This window comes from Schistosoma mansoni, assembly GCF_000237925.1.
Source record: "Schistosoma mansoni, WGS project CABG00000000 data, supercontig 0041, strain Puerto Rico, whole genome shotgun sequence".
In the NCBI taxonomy this organism is placed as follows: Eukaryota; Metazoa; Platyhelminthes; class Trematoda; order Strigeidida; family Schistosomatidae; genus Schistosoma; species Schistosoma mansoni.
In genome coordinates this window covers 901,848-924,141 of record NW_017386027.1, presented here as the reverse complement: position 1 = coordinate 924,141, position 22,294 = coordinate 901,848, and the positions used below count along the sequence as shown (strand labels likewise).

The 22,294-nt window shown below is 38.4% G+C and overlaps 3 protein-coding genes across 3 annotated transcripts; 2 read left to right on the top strand and 1 right to left on the bottom strand.

The window, feature by feature from the left end:
- Nucleotides 1-3,502: 3,502 nt before the first annotated feature.
- Smp_053130 (40S ribosomal protein S6, putative) lies at nucleotides 3,503-7,471 on the bottom strand. Its single transcript, XM_018790674.1, has 2 exons — nucleotides 7,414-7,471; nucleotides 3,503-4,278 (listed from the first exon to the last, which is right to left on the bottom strand). The coding sequence occupies exons 1-2, from the start codon at nucleotides 7,417-7,419 to the stop codon at nucleotides 3,538-3,540; spliced, it is 747 nt and encodes a 248-aa protein (XP_018646071.1). The 5' UTR covers nucleotides 7,420-7,471; the 3' UTR covers nucleotides 3,503-3,537.
- A 1,974-nt stretch (nucleotides 7,472-9,445) lies between these two features.
- Smp_150620 (hypothetical protein) lies at nucleotides 9,446-13,007 on the top strand (the record flags this gene model as incomplete). The annotated part of the gene is made up of 2 exons (XM_018790673.1): nucleotides 9,446-9,451; nucleotides 12,834-13,007. The coding sequence occupies 2 exons, from the start codon at nucleotides 9,446-9,448 to the stop codon at nucleotides 13,005-13,007; spliced, it is 180 nt and encodes a 59-aa protein (XP_018646070.1).
- A 1,278-nt stretch (nucleotides 13,008-14,285) lies between these two features.
- On the top strand, nucleotides 14,286-21,241 carry Smp_053140 (tip60, putative; the record flags this gene model as incomplete). Its single annotated transcript, XM_018790672.1, has 8 exons — nucleotides 14,286-14,438; nucleotides 14,473-14,541; nucleotides 14,578-14,747; nucleotides 14,788-15,159; nucleotides 15,193-15,282; nucleotides 15,316-15,550; nucleotides 17,877-18,039; nucleotides 21,025-21,241. Exons 1-8 carry the CDS (start codon nucleotides 14,363-14,365, stop codon nucleotides 21,239-21,241), a joined length of 1,392 nt encoding a protein of 463 aa, XP_018646069.1. The 5' UTR covers nucleotides 14,286-14,362.
- Between the last annotated feature and the right edge of the window lie 1,053 nt (nucleotides 21,242-22,294).

The window sequence follows — 22,294 nt, the reverse complement described above, 5'->3', positions numbered from 1 at the left end:
TTTTTTTAGGGGGCCTCACACGTAACCTTCGACCTAAAGGTCTGATCCACAAGGTAGTGGAGCATCGTGAGGAGATGCAGTCACATGGTAGCCGGTGACCAACGATTGATTCATACGCCATTTGTTTACTCAGGATACTGGAACCGATGTGTACCATTGGTTCGGAATGAGGATTTTCCAACTCCCCTAGGTGGACACGGAGAGTGTCCACCAACCCGGTTAAAGCGTCGGACATTTGCTTTTCGTCATCTCAATTTCGTAAACAACAGTAATGCCACGAGAAGGCAGTGAGTAGGACTTCCCTGGCAGAGGCTATATACTCGTGGCCATGTGAGAGCATTTCGAGAGGGAGAGCAGACTCTTCCCACTCTCGGCCGTACCAGGGCATTTGGGGGCGGTAATATGGATGACTAAATACTGTTAAATTGGTCAAATTAAACAGCCATCCCTGGTTGTTATCACAATTACCGGTCCAAACTCTGCTAAGACACAATACGATAATTTCAGAATTGTCCCATTTGTACTTTAACTGGTACATTCTGAAAATCGGTTCAAAAACGAACCACAAAAGAGAACTCTGGAATAACGTAACCTTAGATGTCTACACAACACTGACTAAATCGAGTTCGATGGAGATTCCTGCAACAAAAATTACTATGAAACGTCGTATTCAGACCTTATTACGAGTTCCATAAAACTAAATCCCCCGATAAATTCAAACAGAGCAAAGATGCTTATATAATAAAATGAATTCTTCAGTCTATTTCACATTAATGAGTTTGTAGGTATGAATGCCAAGTTTTGACTTGATAATTTCGAATAAATTGAGCATTGGGTAGATTGTTATAAATGAATAATATATTTGTAATATCCCAATGAGTAGAAAAATTTACATTTTCTGACGTTTCGTGACTCAGTGTAAGCCACTTCTTCAGAGAATAAATAACCAAATTAACATTAATCCAAGTTTAAATAGTACAACGGAACAATCCAAGAATATTAGGTGTGATCAACCAAAAAACAGGTCTGAACAAATCAATGTCATGTCATTGGTATTGCAGTTTTACCTTACCGTCATGGCACAACTGAAGAACTCCGAAGAACCTTAAAACAATACAGAATTAAAGTATATTACAAAACAACGAACACTTCGTAATACTTTAGTTCGATTAATAAAAAAAATCCCCTTCATGTCGACACAGTAGTGCGTCTACAAATTAGGTTGTATCGATTGTGATGCCTTCTATATTGGAGAGTTATCTTGCGAAATCTTGACTCGTGCCAAAGAACATATTAGGCTTCTCCAATTACAAAGGAAAGAGAGTAGTTGAAGCTTTCCGCATTATGCTTAATCCCACTTCTCTCAATAGAAAAGAAGGCCTTACCATACATCTTACTTGGACTATCTATCTTATCCACCTAGTCTGATATTATTTACAATTCACACAATTACCTTACAAATTGAACTCTATCCTTTCTCACCATGAAAGTCACACATTTTCCATCCTTAACAGAGCACATATACACACACAAATCTACATACATGTCACTTATGAATCACCTTGACCGAAATGACATGACATTGATTTGTTCAGACCTGTTTTTTGGTTGATCACACCTAATATTCTTGGATTGTTCCGTTGTACTATTTAAACTTGGATTAATGTTAATTTGGTTATTTATTCTCTGAAGAAGTGGCTTACACTGAGTCACGAAACGTCAGAAAATGTAAATTTTTCTACTCATTGGGATATTACAAATATATTATTCATTTATAGTCTATTTCACAGATTCTCATAAGCTGCATACAAACTGAAATTATAATTACTAATATAATTATTAACAAGTTCTCAAAAGGTTCCGATGTAATACCGAGTCGAAAAGATTATATGTATAGAATGTCCCAGATTCCCAATGATAACTTAGGATACCAAATTGATAAATCTAAGAAAGGTACCATCACAACAATCGAAAGTAGAGTCAATAAAAGTCTTAAGGAACTGATTGGTGGTTCAGCTTACGAGAATCTTAAGGCAAAAGGTTCACGAGTGCTTTTCGTACGAGGTTTCCCTAAAGTGCACAAATCCAACATCCCGTTAAGACTTATTGTGTCATGAATCATCTACCAAACCATTAGTTGGCTAAATTATTAGTAGAATACTGGGGATCAATAGTTTAGTTCTAAAGAAATGAATAATTTGAACATATCAGACAGAATCACGGTATATTTTGATGTGTTCATTATTTACGAGTATAACATTAGGAGCTGATAGTATAGTTCGCAAGCAATCTGGTTTACTTCTTTAACCTCAAAGTGAGTTACTCTGAGAGGGAGGGGTTCATTCCCAATTCAACAAGCAGCTATACAAACAAACCGACGGAGTGGCCATGAGATCATCAGTAGAGCTCATCTTGGCCGATATCTTCATGCATAACCTAACGAACGAAACTAATATACGAAAAGTAGAACACAACATACTACTCCAGTATGATGACACGGACCACACCTTTCCGTTGCTTATCCACTTCAACAACTCTCGTCCCGATGTAATGATTGCAGTTGAATATGAAAGAGATAACCTACTCAGTTGCTATCAAACGTTCCCGACCTAACCTATGCATACAGGAATGTGCAGTTAGCCTTTCTTTGTCATAGTGATTGGATGTTTAATCTCTATTCACTTCCGTTTTTTATCCAACTGTCCCCAAACGCTTATGTTTTGATTTTGTCTTTTGATATTCATCTCTTACATAATCTAAATGTTCACATATTTCTTTATTTTATCATGAGCGATTACATAGTAAGTTACTAATCTCATTACCTTGACATAGCCTCTGAATTCTTACTTCGCAACAAATGGATACAGATCGATCACAACTACGTCTATTTATACACTTAGTATCCCTATTCTTCTAATTATTATGATTTTGGCTAAGTTTACCTAAACTTCACAACCTACAGAGTGTTTAACATTTGTTAGTAATTATAACAATGGTTGTAATCTCAGTTTGTATGCAGCTGATGAGAAACCATAATAACTTTATACCTTTCAACTTATTAATTATTTCTCCTTGTATCATATCCTTTATATCCACTTATGTCAATTGTTCAACAGTTTATGACGCCAATGCTAAAATTGCAATACATATATAGTTGTAAGCAGCTGATGAGAAACTACGAAACATAATGAATTCATATGATTATGCATCAATATTTGTTCTGGCTTTATTTATATTCATAAAGGGAACTAATTGCATGAAATTATTACGAGTGTTTGGCTTAGCCTTATGAATCAGATAGTAATAAATCAAGAAGCCATCAGTTTAGAGACGTTGCATTACGATCGGAGTACAAAACACTACGCTTAATCTGTAACGTGATCGGTACTGGTACGAAGCACTTAAATATAATCTTGTAAATAAAACATCCAATTCATCCAAGTAGACTTTTCCAAATAGCTAGACTCTGCAAACAACACATCAGAAACATTGAGAACACGCAAATTTATCCACATATTTATTTTTAGTTACACAATTTTATGATGCACTTTTATCTGTTTGTCCTTTAGATTCACGTAAAGAGTGACTTCGTGAACGCTTGCGCTCTGCACGCTCATCACGAGCTTGTTTTCGGCGCTGAGCGAGCAATTTGGCGTATTCTTCTTGTGCCTTTCTGCGGGTTTCTATGCGTTGGCGCTTCACTGCATGCCTATGGCGTTTACGCTGTAATCTCAAAGGTGTTGTTAAACGCTGAATTTTCGGAGCTTTGGAACGCTCTTTCTTTCCTTCTTTAGCTGGGACAGGTTTTCGCACAACGAACTGACAAACATTGTCCTTCTTCGACAGATTAAACAATTTCCTAATTTTTGAAGCTCTCTTAGGCCCAAGGCGTCGAGGAATACTGACGTCAGTCAAGCCAGGGATATCGTTTTCTCCTTTGCGTACAACAACCAGATTAAGCACACTTAAATTACTATCAACTATACAACCACGTACGCTCTTGCGTCGTCGTTCTCCTTTACGTCTAGGACGATAGCATGAACTCCCTTTGCTCAACAGCAATTTGACACGGCCATTAGTTAAAACTCCTTGTTTCATAGGGAAACCTTGTTTATCATTTCCACCAGTTATGCGCATTATGTATCCTTTCCATTCGTCTCCCAGAAAGTCAACTGGAAGTTCATGCGACATACGTTTGTCATAAAATGGGCGAAGTTTAAGTTCTTCATCGACCTCAATACACTTTTGAGTCCCATTGGACGGAAATGCTATGTTCAGCTGAAAAAGGACAAAAGGTAATTATGGAATTAATGAGAATAGTGAACAGATACCAAGAAATTTAGAACCAAATAAGATCGTTTTATCCAGTTTTATCTAGTGTTTAGCATGCCAATAATATGAAAAAGGATGCTTTAACCCATCGAACAAAATTGATATGAGTCGTGCACGAATGTAGACTGCTCTATGTGTCAGTCCACATTGAGTGACGTAAAAAATGCAAATACTAACAGTGTTGTCATAATTATAACACCCATGTAGCTCGTGTATTTCATTTATTTACTTGAACAGATAAATATTGATACAAAGTGACATAGAATACATATGCGCCACACAAGTCACTTGATATGTGTGTGCACTGTGATACAGCCCGTGTACCCAGACCGAAGCAAGTAATTTTCTCAGGGAGCCAAAACTGGAGCCTTTGACCTAAAGGTCTGATCCACAAGACGGTGGACCAATGTAAGGAGATACAGTCCTATGGTAGTCGGTGATCAACAATTTGTTTGCTCAGTATCCTTGAGCTCATATGCACCACTGGTTCGGAATCAAGGTTTTCCAACTTCTCTTTGGGTTGTCCGTACCCACCAACGCGGTTAAAGAGTCGGACATTCGCTTTTTGTCCTCCCAATTTCGTAAAAAACACCCTGGTAGCGAGACAGTGAGTAGGACTTCGCTGGTGGTGGCTGTATTCGCGTGGCCATATGAGCATTTGGTGAAGGAGAGCTCACTCCACCCAGCGTTATATGGTGGTCAGGACAGGAGTTACATATGCGTAATCACCACTAAACTTTAGGAGCAATGTTTTTTGTTGTAGTAAGTTGGAAAACAGCCAAACCATAACTTGATATCAGTTCATGAAACCACTGATACCATGTCAGCAAATGCAAACTAGCTGTTCGGGATCTGCGTGATAGCCTTAATCCGCAGCCGGAGACATTAGATAACGGTTCAAGATAATTTACTGTGGCATAGACATTTCCCTTATTTCCCCACGTCGAGTTTTAATAACTCTTTAGACACACCTTCCCGCTGTCCTTCAGATTTGTTCTTTATCCTTAGTCCTCGTTGCCGTAGCTACTATATATTTCCAATCACCAATATATCCTGTAAACTTCATTTCGTCGTACTAATGTGATATGGCAACTTGGGCCAACGGACATTCAACCTAAGTTTTACTTTGATGATTGAGAGTTGAGCATATGAATAGAAATCTTACCAACTGGCTTACTAATGCTGATGAGATCTTCACATATCTAAACTCATAACTAGAGAATAAAAACGGTGACATTTGTACCAAGTATTTTTATAGTTTATCCATTAAAAACAGTTTGGTGAATACTTCACATGTTATTTAACACTATGTTGTAATCTTTACCGCAAGCTTAACACCGAGATATTTCACAGCTTTTACCGGATCTTCCGTTGACGAGGATCTTCGAAATAGGCTTTGCTAGGCAGCTATTTGTTTTGCTTTGAAGAATTTCTGACAAATCTGTTTGTTAATGTACTGTAAAAATAAGTTTTACTTGTCATCTGAACCCCTGCAAACATAACGCGTTGTGAAAGTACCCTGGTTACAAGCCAGCCGACCTTAGCGCGTACTGGAAAAACAGAGAGGTATATACTGTTGTATGCAATTCCCGAGTGCTTAACTGTGAACAAACCGAAGATAACTTCTTTTAACACTATCACTTGAAATACTGAGAACACGAAGGATATAAGATGTATGGATGATTAAGTTGGCGAGTCAAATGCACACCCACAGGTGTTGGAATTCTCAATATTAAATCAGCTTACGACATTCTGATATAAACCGTGTGCATCTAGATTTTTGCTAGGTTTTGTGGCGAGAGTATAATATATGGACGAACCAACCAGATATAATATGACAGGTCTTGGCATTTTAGCTGATGTTAGTTTGTGATGAATAATCTAAATCTAGTTCCTAACCCTAAACTTCAACTGCAAATGTTAGTCCCAATTTCTCAAACTGGTTCATAGTCCTCATTTAACCGTAGTATGTAGGTGGACATTCAGTCTTTTAAGCATCGCTCGAAAGTTGTCTACGAATTATGGTCTCATCTTCTTTGCCTTAAATATGCGACTACAAGTAGCGCTTTTCGGGTTTATGCATGTGGATTGACTACCTATCCAGATACTCGCTCACTGATGACTATACAAATGAGTACAGTTTGACAGAGCACTGACAAAAGTTTTTAGAACGTTACTAGTAACTTAATATTTAGGATGCTTTCTTTGCTGTGTTAAATATATAGGGTGGCTTACGTGCCTCACTTTGTAGCTTAATGTAGGGAGTATAATACCTGACCGTTACTTTATTCAACATGATTGGAATCAGCCCTAGGACTTGGTATCTAACTGAACATCAATAATGATGCATGTTCATTCAACCGTGTCGTTAACTAGGACAAATGAAGTATACATGGCCAGTTCTGGACATTATTTCCCATGTCAAATCAATTTTTTCCAAGATGTAGTTAATTTCAAACTTCCTAGGCAGACGTGACACCACAAAGGGAAGTAACAGGCCTAATTAGACATCAAGCACCATGTGTATTTTGACTGGTTTACTAATGAACAACATCTGTCATTTATGACTACTCATACAGATACTCGCTCACTGATGACTACACAGTTGACAGAGCACTGACAAAAGTCTTTAGAACTTAAGAATAATTGGGATTCACCAGGTGTTTTATAACTGATAGAATAATGAACGACATTTACCATATATGATATGCATAACTTCTCTTATCCATACATACGCCTGCAGTCTGATTCCTGTAAGGTTGCAAGGATGAGTGATGTGACGTATATTACTTAAGTTTTTGCAGAGGCGGACACCCTAGCTTTATCATAGTCCGAATATGTGCGATCCACACAGAGTCTTCAAGTTTCAAAGCACTAACAGACATAGTAACAACAATCAGACGATAATTCCTGAAGCACAAGCTGAACCTTAAACTAACGATATCGGTCACAATTAACAGTAACTCGATTGCACGAGAAACACCATAAAGAATGATAAGTAGAGAACTGGAAAGACGGAAGTGAGGTTCCGGAGACATATACCCTTACATTAGTAACAATGCGGAAACACGGGAAACTCACCTTCATCACGAGGACAAATAACAAGTGCCGCTGCTGCTGTACACAACGCCCGGTCAAACAAATGCTTTCATGTGAAAATGTACTCAATGTCCATTCTCAAGTCCACAATTTTACGCATGTGTAAAACAACATTTCAATGAATATTCTGGGGCTAAGTAACACTAAAAAAGTTCTTTTGTTCCCAAATGATCTCTTTATAAGTCCTTAACTTACAGGAGACTGAGAGTTAGAAAATGACAAGTTGAGGTCGGGATGTAAGTAACTGTAAATTTCCTCAACTGGTGTATTTAAGCTACTTAGTTAATGATCAGAGAATTATTTCGACGTTTTTCTATCACTAATACAAAGTGTCCATTGCACAATCACTCTAGAAATTTATTTGTCGAAGATTGCATTGTAACTACGTCAACTAACATAAGTATTGTACTTTAAATCATAACATTAATAAGGAGTCGGCTTAGTAAGATCATAGAGCAATCTGGTATCTGACCTTTCATATCGATCTACTTGTGTACGAGCCTCGCCTATCCATAAGAGTTAACTCGGTTACGATAACTTTTGTACTGCTGTATATAGTATTCACTCACACATGATTGGTGTTCCCTCTTGGCTAGGGTTGACTGATAGTCGACGTTATTATGATGACACAGTGACTCATTGCTTTGATATTATTTTTATCCTGATCCCATTCAGTTTAGCTAGGTCAGAACATTTTACTTGGTGGCTTCCTTATTCTATAACTATCCAGTGCTTAGGAAGTAGATGCTGTTGTAGCGGTAAATAGGTCCCCAAAACAAATAGTTCTGTGGTTCTTCGACATTGATGCTGACCTCACTAGTTTTGCTGGACACATTTTTGCTAAAGCGCCCAGTCAATCATCGTCAGATCATCATAGGGTACGCCGCGCTACGCGTCCCTTCCGACGAACAATCGGAATAGATCTCAAACTTCTTGACATATCGACTATCTTTCAAATACCGTTGAAGTCCTCCAGTACTGACTTTTGATTTGACTGGGTTTGTGATCCTCAGTTATAAAAGTATTATGGACAACAGTGTTGTCAAACCCTAAATATCTTAAACATATTTACTATAACTTTTAGTAAAGCAAGATCTCCAACAAACTAAGTTTCTGGCCATGTTTTTCCAGATGCATTTGAGAAGTTGTTAGAGGGATGTGCCTTCTGTTATATTCTATTGTCCAAGTTCTCTTCAATATATTCAAGATCAGAAGTACGATAACCTATTTGTATTTTCACACGTTCTTTGCTGCTACGAAACTGGTGGGCTAGTTATCTGTTATTTTGGTATATTCATTTCGAGTGAACTTACTGGCTGAGCTTGTTGTTTCATAGCTCTTTCAAGTGCTGTATCGAGTTCATTCACATTCGCCTTAAGAAAACCTCTGTCCAACGGTATCATTCCAACGGTATCATTAACCTGCTATTGCTTATTTAGTTTGTCCTAAACACGACGACCAAGTTAAGTTGAACAGATCCGTCGTAGATCCAAACGAATACCACTACAACAACTTAGGTCGGTTGGTTAAGGGACGGCCAGAAACATTTTACTAATGTCAGAACATTCTAACTCAAGTTTTCACTCGCTTCCTTATTTTGCGTAGGCGCTATACTTCCTATTGTTTTATATCGAATGTTGATAAACGTTGTGTGTTTGAAAAGCTAATCTAGTGCTCCAACAGTTCGGTCACACGACCTTAACAAAGACCCATCCACTACTAGTCTGGTTACTTCTATCAATAGAACGAGGGGTACCCCACATCACGAAACTGGGGGTTCTCGTTTCGAGTGCAAAAATTAATTTCTGTTTGGCTTACTCTTTTATGGCTTAGTTGTAAAAGTAAACTTTCTGATCATCCAAAACATAAAGTTCTATATCTATATATATTTCTATATGTTGCCTTTTATCGCAAAGTATTCATTCTGTAGTCATTATTCTACACCGTTCATATCGTATCAACATTTCGGTCATACATCACATCTCGAACTCAATCCAAAGCGAAAGCCCGAACGATGGACGTAATTTGTCTTCGGTATAGAAACTTCTACAACTAAGAGGGCCCGACTCCCATAATCTGACCGTAGTGATCCTAAGTGGTGGTTTACCCAACATGAAAAGATAGGTCGCCACCATAGTTTTCACATCATTTCCAAGCCTTAGTGGGTGACAGCACAGTGGATAAATCATTCCAGAAACAAACGTCTACAAACGTCACCATGCCACGTCCAACACCGTTAGGATGCTAGAGGCTCGGACGCCTCTTTATCTCACTTAGCGCTCATTGCAGATAAAACAATAGAAAGAGGCTCCTCAGTTGGATCACATATGATACATCACACACAAAAAGAAGAATCATCAAAAGACCCAATGATAGCAGAACTCATTGCGAGTGTTAAGAGTCCCACGGAGGCTGTCACCAAAATACAAATGGGTCATAGAAACAGGAGCATTTCACCGCAACGGCCGAGAGCACGTCACGAATGTTCATATGATCCAGACAGTTCGTCTGGTAGCACTGGAAGTGCCGATAACATCAGGAGTGTTTAAGCGCCGCATGATATAATACAAATGAAAATAATGTACTGCCATATTAGACAGCCAAGAAGGTTGAACCTAGTTGAGATAATGCAATTTGGATTTGAATGTTTCAGTGCCAGGAGACTACCAGGCAGTTGCCTTGCTGATGAGCCCAATAAAAAAGGATATATTCACACATATAGGCAGCCTGCATGAATATCTGTTTCACCTGTTCCTCCTACAATTTAGATATTGCGGTAAGTTATCATTTTTGCCTGTTTTAACACACCAGTTATTCTCCTTATTCAGGCGCGTATATGAAGAATTCACGATCTTTCGCTTTACAAAGTAGAATCAGGAAGAGCGATGGCCGGCGATTTGCATTGAAAAGAGTGGATGTTAATCAGATGTCGATTCTCGAACTTCTAACTGATGAAGACGTAACCACATTTGTAAACATGGATTGGGGTTGATATAATTTTGCATGTATCAAGTTTTCAAATCACTATCGACTGTTTAACATTAGAATGCCGTCCAAAACGCCTGCAAATACAATCGTGTTTATGTAACTAACATTGGCTCAACTCCGGATTACACATTGTCTGTGTTATCCGTTTTCGTGGATGAATTTGTAACAGTTTAAGTTAGCTGGTTGATAATCGGATTCCTTTTTATTTCTCACTCTAGAACGGATTAATAGTCAGGCGAATAAACACCTGATAACCGGACATTGCATGGAAGGATCACACACTGAACGAACTAGTGATTCTCCATTAAGCTACAGAAATCGAACACACATGTTTTCGTTCTAAGAATTTATTAGATGGACATTCCCATGGGTCGATTCTCAGGGGAGGTTGATTTAATAGCTTAAGTAGGGTGGTTAAGAGTTAGCAGAAAACCTCAACATATTTTAAAAACATTGTAGCCCAAGTTTTTCACTTACCTCCTTATATTGAATATGCTATATTAAATGTCGAAATTTTTGTGCGTATACTCGAACCCAGAGCTTCAATTTCTCTGTTCCACTACCTGAATAAAGGCCTACTATAACCACTGGTCATGCTTTTCTATATATAAAATGATAGGTAGCAACTATCAAAATTTCATAGAATTTACTGTTAGTCCGTTCAATAGTTTACTTACAGTCATATGTGGTTACTTTGCTTGACGATGCTATAGCTATCTTTCTTCACGAGGTCACCAGAATGCAACCGATTTTCCCACTCCTCTGAGAGCATTTTAAACTAGTTTTTACTACTGAAGTAGGAACATGTGGGGCTTGTGGACGTGCTCTGTTGTTCAGTTCTGTTAGTTGTAATATTTGCGTCATACCTAAAGCATGTGGCAAGCTTGAAAAGAGTATTCTCTTTCATCGAACAAAGAAATTTGAATACGGGAATTATTCAGACGAAAATAAACCAAATCTGGGAAACATATCTTATAGAACAAACTGGGGTTTGGTTTCAAATGAGTTATCGGAAAACGTCGTTTATGTTGTAACATGTTATCTTGAATTTTGTTTTGATGTTCGTCGTTCGAGTGGAACTATTTTTGTAAGTTTTGACTGGACAACATACCTGCAATTAAAACTTTCGCAAAGGGAAAAGGGAAGAATGTACAAAGAGAAAAACTGCACTGAAGTTCGAAAACTGAATGGTCTTATAAACCAAGAGATTAGACGTTTGACTTCAATGTTTATTCAGATACTCATTTCTTGTAAAAACTCTTCAAATATGTGGAAACTATATGAAAAGCTTACAAGAGCGAGATCCACTAGTGACGTTAACCAGATTAGTATTTCTGACTTAAGCCTTTGTACATCAGTCAAATGATGCCATGCCTCATATATCCACAAGTTTGAAGAGGAGTTGCACTTCAATTTTCATTGAAACTGATGTCCGAAAATGTTTGCGGTCATTTAACTTGTTCCAATGTTTAGAACCTGAAGAAATCTCATATCTACTTTATTTGGAGTGTGCTAAATTTCCGTATCGTCCATTCACGCACATCTTCAATAAATCCTTCTCAACTAATTTTATATGGAAAATGAGGCGAAAGTTAAGGATTATTTCAATATCAAAGGAGGTATCTGGCAATAAGAAAGCAAAACATAGGTCGATAGTAATAAATATGCCTTTTCTCAGAACAATAGAAAAAACATTGCTATTCTCGCTCCAACGTGCTTTCGAAGACCATATTGGTCCATACTTGTTTGCTCATAATTGTATTCAGCCTGAAAAGGAGCGAGCATTATGTTTGACGAACATCTCAAGACCATACTTCTGCCTCCGACCTTATTCCGGAACTTCTATCAAAGAAGTTTGCTAGCACCAACAGTGACAACTGAATAGAAAATTGGCTGCATACTCACTTCTCTGGGGGAGAACAACACACTGTTTTTCGAGGAAAGTGTTCAGTGCTCCTCATTAGTTTTTACTAACCTTTTCTTTTTCCATTTTTTTTCTGTATGATATGCGATCTTTCATAGAGACTAGATCTTTGAAGCACGCTGACGACCTCAGTGTATGTACACTGATTTCCTCTCATCCCCGTCCCCTTGAAATAGTGGGTTCTTTTTCCTCATTAGACGATAGTCCGTTACTGATGTCTCTTTTTGGATGTCAAACTCCTAATTTTAGCCCCAAACATGAATAGCACCAAAAACCCCATCGAAATCTCATTAAGTTTGTACTATTGGTGATTCAGAAACAAAAACAGTATCGAAAGTCGTTTATCTCGGTCTACGTTTACATCTTATCCCTCCCGGTCATCCCATATTTTAGTGCTCAATATTCGAGGAAATAGGAGATATTTACAAGCCAAGTTAACAGCGAAACTGCAGGCTAACCCTAAATATCTTTGCATAATTATGACTAAAAGAAAACCTACAAACCAGAGAGTCTAAGTCTTAAAGGGAGAAATGGCGATGATCTTACAAAATTAGAGATAACAAAGATCCCTATTCGCAACTTCGCAGACCACTTATATCAGGAATCTGGAAGAACTGAGCACTCTTTGACTCTTCTGTCAGCTGATGGCCTTGGCAATATCTGATTAATTTCGAGTTACTTGAATGTGACAAAATCCGATCCGTAATCCTGAAACAGTACGCGGAAGCCACCAAAACACCGGTGTGACCCGTTCAAGCATTAACCAGACTCACGGTAACTTTTAAGAGACTGGAAACAGGCTACACACTCTCAAATCTTCAAAGCGTGATATAGAAAAGATTCGGCCTGCTACAGACACGTAGCATTACTCCTAATAATTTCGAAGGTGATGGGATGACTGTTCATTTTTAGTAAAGTCGAGTCCTGTGAGTCCAGTCTTCTTATAGAATGGGACTGTTGGACAACGTGCTAGGATCAAGTGATATCGGTTCATGTAATGTCCCTTGACATCACAAATCTATCGACACCGAACCGCACGTAATTCTTATTAAGAAAGTTGGTTTAGGTTGACCCCCTTCCATTTTGGTACCAAAACTACCTAGAGGACAGGTTGTTTCGAACCATGGTAGGTAGAATGCACGCCAGTTGGAAGGCTTCAACATTAAGAGTTTACAGGGGACAATACTAGGTTGACTACTCGTTTTGATCTTTATTAACTACCTGTTAGATAAAATTAGCTAAGCGGGCGTAATCTACACGGACGACGTAAAGGTATAGAGGTCCATAAGAAGCTAAGAGGAATCACTTGAACTTCTAAGGGAACTCACGACTTTGAAATAACGGGCAGTAAAACATGGGCAATAACTTAAACTTTTAAAGATATCACATCATGAACACCTGGCCCCATTTGAGACGAAGAACTTAAGCCCCTCATTAGAATCCCCCCTCGATTGTCTACTCGAAGTACAATCTTGGACTACCAGCTATGAAAAGTGTTCACTGGGTGAAAAGGAAAAGAGGATGTGACCAGGGCAAACTCAATTCTCCACTTTGGCGGAATCACCTCAGCGTTGTTCCTAGCACTGTTCACAAAGCTGTCGTACGTCCTCTCTTCAAAAGAGATAATGTCTCTTGGATCAAATACGAAACATGGGAATCAGGTGGTTGATAGGTCTTAAACATAAACCTTACAAAGACAGACTCTAACAACTGGGATTATTCCCGTTTAGCTACAGTACAGTAAGCGGTGATCTGATATTGGAATACAAAATAATAAGTACTTCAAGCCACCTCAACACGGGTATATTACCAGGACATTACCACCACCCTCTTTGAGGTAACCATCGGAAGACTGAACACCGAAGAGCGAACACCCACGTACGCTCTTACTTTTTTTTGATTGAGTTGCCCCCATTCGGACTGCTCTCTCAGCTAAAGTGCCGACAGCGGGAATTATATATATTGCGGTACATGTCTTGAGCTGATGTTGCTTTGCTTGTTTGACCATTCTTCTTAACTATGGTCGTTTCTAACTCAAAAAAGAATATTGAGGGTTGCAAACTACCGGTAAAACTACCGGATTCTGACTTTTTCCGTAACACACTTTTGCATGTAAATAACATTACTAGATAATGCCGAGATTTTGGGTACCCGTGATGTAGGTGATTGTACATACTACTACGTTCACTATGATGACTGTAAGCCTTTATGACTTTTTAATTTTCCTTTACAAGATAACAAACGGCTGGATGAATGGGTCAGTGCTGATCGCCTCGACTTTTCTAGAATAGAACGACCATTGAAGAAATCTACGAAAGAACCTGTTACTCCTGTTTTCAGCTTATCCTCCACTGAGGATGAAGTTATTAGTTCAGCGGAGCTCCGAACTTCAGAATCGGACCTGGTTAGTGCTTTCATCAAAGATTGATCTGTTTTTTTTTTAGAACCCTCCTCTAAAATATCGTAGCTCCAGCTCCTCTAGTTTGACCCAACTCAAAAGAAAACGACCCCCTGACGATATCTATGAAGGACCTATACATTTGACGCTGCAGAACGACTTGAATGATCTTGTGTTTGATGACTCTCCAACTTCTGCTGGAAAACCCAGGCAAACAGGTAGTATGGTTTCTAGCCACCATGAACAAGATACTGTTACAAGAATGAGAAATCTGGAATGGATTGAATTAGGAAGATATCGAATTAAACCATGGTACTTTTCCCCATATCCACAGGAATTAGCAAGCGTTCCGTGTGTATATATATGCGAATTCTGTTTGAAGTATTTGAAGAGTTTCACTTGTCTGCGCAGACACCTGGTTTGAATTATTATCAATTTTTTTTACTTTTAGGCTAAATGTACACTAAGAAATCCTCCTGGGAACGAGGTTTACCGCAAACTGCCTCACAGTTTTTTCGAGATCGATGGGCGTAAAAATAAAGTGGGTTCACTCAACTTAAATAATTATCTTTAGACTTACGCACAACACCTTTGTCTTCTTGCGAAACTGTTCTTGGATCACAAAACTTTATATTACGACACAGATCCATTTTTGTTTTATGTTCTTTGTGAAGTAGACTCTCGTGGTTACCATCTGGTTGGATATTTCTCAAAAGAAAAAGAATCCTCTGAAGACTACAACGTGGCATGCATCTTAGTACTTCCACCTTTTCAACGAAAAGGTTATGGAAAGTATTTGATTGAATTTAGTAAGTCGAGCAAAAATCCAGCACTTTGTGACTGTCATGCTTTTCTCTTAAAAATCCTGGAAAGTTTGAAGAACTAATATTGGTAAACAATGATCATTGTTCAAATTATTGACTAGATATTTAGAAATTAGCATTTTATGTTGTCAGCGGTAGTTTATATTTTTAATTGAAGTCAAATCAAGGTGGGTTATCATTTCACCTCACTCAACCCAAAAACTTATGCTCAGTGTATCCCCAAATAGTTCAGTTTTTGGGGGACTGGGAGAAACCATAGTCATGTGGTATAACCATACCACAGATCTATCAGAGTTCTCCAGGTGTGAGGCGTAATAGTTTAACTAATTGGGGTGCGAATGATACATGAGATTAATTCCCTTTTCTAGTCGGTTTTGATATGTATTCATCACATCGTATGAAGGATTATAGATGCTTAATTGTAAAGCATTGTAAATATGTGTTCATACAGTAAGTTATTGCATTATTATTGTTAATTACGACTCAGTTCGATTTGTACAAGTCTGACTGTTGATCTAACTGAATAAACCATTTTGATTTGTTTTAAGAGTCAAATTAAACCTCATCACCACTCCTTAGTTTTGCACTCCGCTCCTTTTTTCTTGTATTCAAATTGCCATGTAAATTTAGTCTGGGGTCATTAGAAGCCGCTAGAAAATGGGATCAAGCGTTCAGTTAGCAGATTTATCAGTATCACTGGTAGATTTCAGGTGTTACGCTTGCAAAGTTTATTTATTAGTATTTATTTTGCATTTTGTTGGTTCAGTCAATGTAACCACTACCTAAGCTGTTTACAACTCGAAAGAATGTCTTATAATAAATACGCTAGACTCCGTATTCAATAATTAAATCTACGTACTCACCATTGTTTGCATTTAATGAAGCCCAATATGTTTAACTTCAAAAGTCAGCGTAGTGCTCGATTTAATTACGTCACTTCTGTTTTTAAAATCGAACACTTCACTTATCTTTCTTCCCTTATTGTCTAAAAGACTATCTTATCAGTATCCTCGGTCTATAAGATTGTGTTTTCGTAATTTTATTCGATTGATTGGATTCCTAGGTAACTTATCAATCTCCAGAGGGATCTTAGTTACTATTATTTATTTTCATACATAAATATTGGTATAAAGGGGCACCGAATAATTATGCTCCACACAAGCCACTTGACTTGTGTTGAGGGCTGTGATACTGCTCGTGTGTCCAAACCGAAGCAGGTGGTTTTCTTAGGGGGCCACACCCGGAGCCTTCAACCTAAAGGTCTGATCCACAAGGCAGTGAAGCAACGTCAGGAGGTGCAGTCCCATGGTAGCCGGTGACCAACAATGTGTTCATACGCCATTTGTTCCCTTAGAATACTGGAGCCAGCTCATATGCACCATTGGTTTGGAATGAGGGTTTTCCGACTCCCCTAGGTGAACTTTCCGTGTCCACCAACCCGGTTGAAGTGCCTGACATTCGTTTTTTGTTCTTTTAATTTCGTAAAAAAACAGTAATGTCACGAGAAGGCAGTGAGTAGGACTTCCCTGTCAGAGGCTATATACGCGTGGCCATGTGAGAGCATTTCGAGAGGGAGGGCGGACTCTCCCCACTCTCGGCCATACCAGGGCATTTGGGGGCTCATACTCAGGTACCTGGTGAGTGAGTTACATATATATTTCAATCGGCAATATACACCTAGTCATCATCTCGTTTGTTGTGGTAGTTAAATTTCTAAGTGTGTTAGAGATTAAAGTATACATTTTTCATTGGAACTTTCTAAAGTTGTTTCGACTGAAATACAGTAGGAGAGATCGTGTTTCAGTCCTTAACAATGTGTTATTTTTGTCCCTGCTTGTATGCGTCTATATACCATTTAGTCAAACAGGTGGTTTTGTTGTGGGAGGAGTCTGTTTATCACATTTGAAGTTTTGTTATTCAACATTGGTCAAACCACTTTTATCTTCATAACATTTCAGTGCTGGTCTAGCTGACGTTATCTTATTGAAGCAGTGATTCATTTTATATATCTTGTGTTTCTTCTTCAATGGTTATTACCCCGTTGGTTTGAACACTATTTTCGAACAGATTTTTCTCAGTATTCAGTAAATGAATCAAAACCCTAATACTGATCCCTTGGTTTTAATCTAGTCATCATGGTAATTTATGGTGATGTTGAAGTGATCATAACTAGACGATTCACTTTCATAGGTAGACTATTTATTTGACATCAGTTTAAGCTGTATTCGGAGTTGCTGACATTGTTACAGGATGCGTTCCTTTTCAAAAACTAATTAACCGAATTTTTTGTGTTAATATTTTTCTTACTCAGGCTATGAACTGAGCAAAATTGAAGGTAAATCTGGATCTCCTGAAAAACCGTTAAGTGATTTGGGCCTATTATCTTATCGTTCTTATTGGGCTCAAACAATTCTTGAATTGTTACTAAACTCGAAAGCAACAGAAACTGGTCAGGATCCTGCACTAAGTATAAAGTAATTAAACTCAGTAATTGTATCTATTTATCTTTTCACATGCTGAAATCCTTCTATAGAGAATTATAGTTTTATGACTTGAGTACGGTGTAACTTGATGTTTTACACTAATTTGTTTCAGGAAATCTCTCATCGCTGCGTTACATTTCCACTGCTAACTAGCAGCTTCCAATGTATTCGAAAACTTGTCTTTATCAGTAATCCTCTCATGGGATTTCCGAATTTTATCGGAGATGATGGATTGAATGAGATACTCTGATTTCTCTTACTTCAATCATTTCTTTTGTATAGGTGTGTATTCGACCACCCCACCTTTGTTTTCAATGCTTGTGGATTTGATTTTAAATAACAGAACACCGATATAATAGAACTATCATTACCTTCAAACTCAAAATACTCAAGGCCTTTTTTACTTATTTACGCCTGTTACCCCTTGTGGAGGAGCATAGACCACCCACTAGCACTCTCCATCCAACCCTGTCATGGGCAATCTTTTCCAGTTCATCCTTTTCATGTCTACTTCCAGTTCTCGGCACAGTGTGTTCTTTTGCCCTCCTCTTTTCCTCTTCATTTCAGGATTCCAAGTTAGGGCTTGGTGATTTCCGTAATTTATATCCTATCCACTTCTAACGTCTTTTCCTAATTTCCTGTTCAGATGGAAGCTGGTTTGTCATCTCTCACAGTAGGCTATTGCTGGTGGTATCCGGCCAACGAATATTGAATATCTTGCGTAAACAATTGCTCATAAATAAATGTACATTTTTGATGATGGTTGTAGTAGTTCTCCAAGTTTAAGCTTCATACAGTAGAACTATATTGACGTTTGTACTGAAGACTGAATTTGATATTCGTCGATAATTGTTTTAAGTCCCATCTTTTCTTCAACTGTAGGAATACCGCTTTTGCTTTTCCAATCCTTGCCTTTACATCTTATTGGATCCTCCTTGTTCATCGATGATGCTTCCCAGGTGCGTGGAAGATTCTACATCTTCCAGAGCTTCTCCATCATGCGTGATTGTGTTGGTGTTCTTGGTGTTGCATTTAAGGATCTTGCTTTTTCCTTTGTGAATGTTGAGGCCTTCTGATGCAGAGGTTGCGGTCACACTAGTTGTCTTCATCTGTATTTGTTCGTGTGTATAGGATAGAAAAACCAGGTTATCTGTGAAGTCCAAATCGTCTAATTAATTCTGAGCTGTCCATTGTATCCCGTTCTTCCCTTCCTATGTCGATGTCTTCATAATCCGGTCGACCACCAGAAGAAGGAGGAAGGGGGCAGAGTAGATAGCCTTTTCTGACTCCGGTCCTTACTGGAAATTCATCTGTCAGCTGTCTTCCATGCATAACTTTGCAGTGTAGTCCGTCGTATGAATTCCGGATGATGCTGACGATCTTCTCAGGTACACTATAGTGTCAAAAAAGTTTCTATAAGGTCCTCCTATCCACACTGTCAAAAGCCTTCTCATGGTCAATGAAGTTGATGTATAGTGACAAGTTCTGCTCAACTGATTGTTCAATGATGATCTGCAGTGTCGCAATTTGGTCTGTGCACGACCGATTCTTAAGGAATCCAGTCTGTTATTCTCAAAGTTGGGCGTCTACTGAATCGTCCGTTCAGTTCAATAATATTATGTTAAAGACTTTTCCTGGTACTGACAGTAGTGTGATTCCTATGTAGTTCTCACATTTGCTCAGATTTCCTCTCTTTGGTATCTTGATGAGGTGTCCTTCTTTCCAGTTCTTCGACACTTGTTCTTCCTCCCAAATCTTTCTGAATAAAAGGTGAAGCATACTTGCGGTTACTCCTATGTCTGACTTCAGTGCCTCGGCCAGTATATTGTCAGGTTCTGCTGCTTTCCCACTCTTGATTTGTCCGATGGCCATCTTGATTTCTTCGATCGTTGGTGGAGAGACGTCTATAGGAAGGTCTGTGTGTGCTGCTTCGATATCCAATGGATTCAATGGAGCCGGTCTATTTAAGAGTTCGTCGAAGTGTCCCACCCATCTGTTCCTCTGTTTTTGAATCTCGATGATTGTTTTGCCTTCTTTGTCCTTGACCTTTCTTTGGTCTCTGGTTCACCATATTTCCCTGCTATTTTCTTCATTGTGTCATATAGTTGTTTCATATTCCCTTCTCTTACAGCTTTTTCCGTCGTCGTTGCCAGTTCTTCCACGTATTTCTTCTTGTCGGTTCTAATGCTCTTCTTCACTTGTTTGTCGCTTCTGTGTATTCGACTTGTGCCTTTTGATTTGTGTGAGGGCTGTGATACTGCCCAGATGCCCAAACTGAAGCAGGTGTTTTTCTTAGGGGGCCACACACGGACCCTTGACCTAAAGGTCTAACCCACAAGGCAGTGGGGCATCGTGAGGAGATGCGGCCCCATGGTAGCCGGTGACCAACGATTGATTCATACGCCATTTGTTCCATCAGGATACTGGAGCCAGCCCATATGCACCATTGGTTTGGAATGAGGATTTTCCAACTCCCCTAGGTGGACACGGAGAGTGTCCACCAACCCGGTTAAAGCACCGGACATTTGCTTTTCGTCCTCCCAACTTTGTAAGCAACACCCCAAGCGTAAGAAGACAGTGAATAGGACTTCCCTGAAAGTTGCTGTGCACACGAGGCCATGTGTGAACATTTCGAGAGGAAGGGTGGACTCTCTCACTCTCGGCCGTACCGGGTCATTTGGGGGCTACTTATATCGACATAAGTAGTATATATCGTAATTCAGAAGTAGAATATTTGGCAGCAGAAGATCCAGAAAGGAAAGTCATAAACAGAAAGTAATTAGTATAAAGATGAAAGAACAGTAAAGTCTGAGATGACTGATTGACAGTTTCCAGGGAACAATCAAGTTTGATTGATATTTTTTTCAAATTAAATTTATGTTTATCATTAATATTCATGCATAGTAACAAGTAAATGTGTTTTTCTTCTTTCCTTTTCTCTCTCTTTCTCTTCAAATTCTATACTTATTTATATAGTGATATTGTTGATAGAACATGTATTAAACGTGATGATGTCATTGCTACATTATCTCATTTAAATGTATTATATTATGTAAAAGGACAACATGTTATCTATTTATCACGTGATCTAATACAAGCACATCAAAAATCTATGCAACGTCGTAATCTAAGAGTTGATGCAAAATTATTAAATTGGAAATCAAGAGATTGGAGTAAACGTGGTCGATGGTGAAGTGTTGTTGTTGTTGTTTTTTGTTTTTGTTTCCATGCGGAAGGGGGAATGGGGTGAGGTGGGGGGGGTAGAGCATATCATTCACAGGAAAAATGAATTATACATATATCAATATATTCTTGTGTGTGCGTGTGTGTGTATTTATGACCCTTACCCCTTGGTATCGGTTCTTTTCATCAATGACCAATTAGTAATTAGCTTTAATCGATGTAATTATTATATACTACTGATTATGTACTACTAATTATTGGTAAAATGTAGTGTAATACAGTAAAGATCATGTTTTAAATGTGAATCATTGAATTAAATTACTTTTAGTTGTATTTATGTTTATGTAGATGTGTAACAGGTTATATGTTATTTAATGAAAATAAAATGGAATAATCATAATCAGTGAATGTTCTTTTTTCCTTATTACTTTCTGATAATCATTTGAAGAGAGTTACTTACTTACTTTTGCCTGTTACTTCCAATGGAGCATAGGCCACCGATCAGTATTCTTCAACCTACTCTGTCCTGGGCCTTCCTTTCTAGTTCTATCCAGTTTTTGTTCATTCTTCTCACATGTTTGTCACCATTTCTCGACGTAATATGTTCTTTGGTCTTCCTCTTTTTTTTGAAGAGAGTGTGTGATAAATATTTGTTAAAATATCAACAGAAGTTGGATACCAATTATATACAAAGTATTACCTTTAAAAGATAGATAGTGGCTGGCAGTGGAATCCAGGACGCGCGTTTCGTCCTATTAGGGATTCGTCAGCTGGAAGTACATGGATCTCACAATTGATGTACACTCTGAGACTGGAAACCAGTACCGTTCACTTCAAACGCCATCGCGTTATCCATTTAGCTACTGAAACCTGATAGTCACCTGCTTGTGCAATAGAGTGACGAGTGAGTCCCAAATAGGACGAAACGCGAGTCCTGTATTCCACTGCTAGCCCTACCATCCATCTATGCTTATAAAGCTTGTGAATTAAGGCTATGTCGAGGCAATTCACACAAGATGCACACATACCAACAAGAGACTTATCAATTATAGTCCGGAATAAC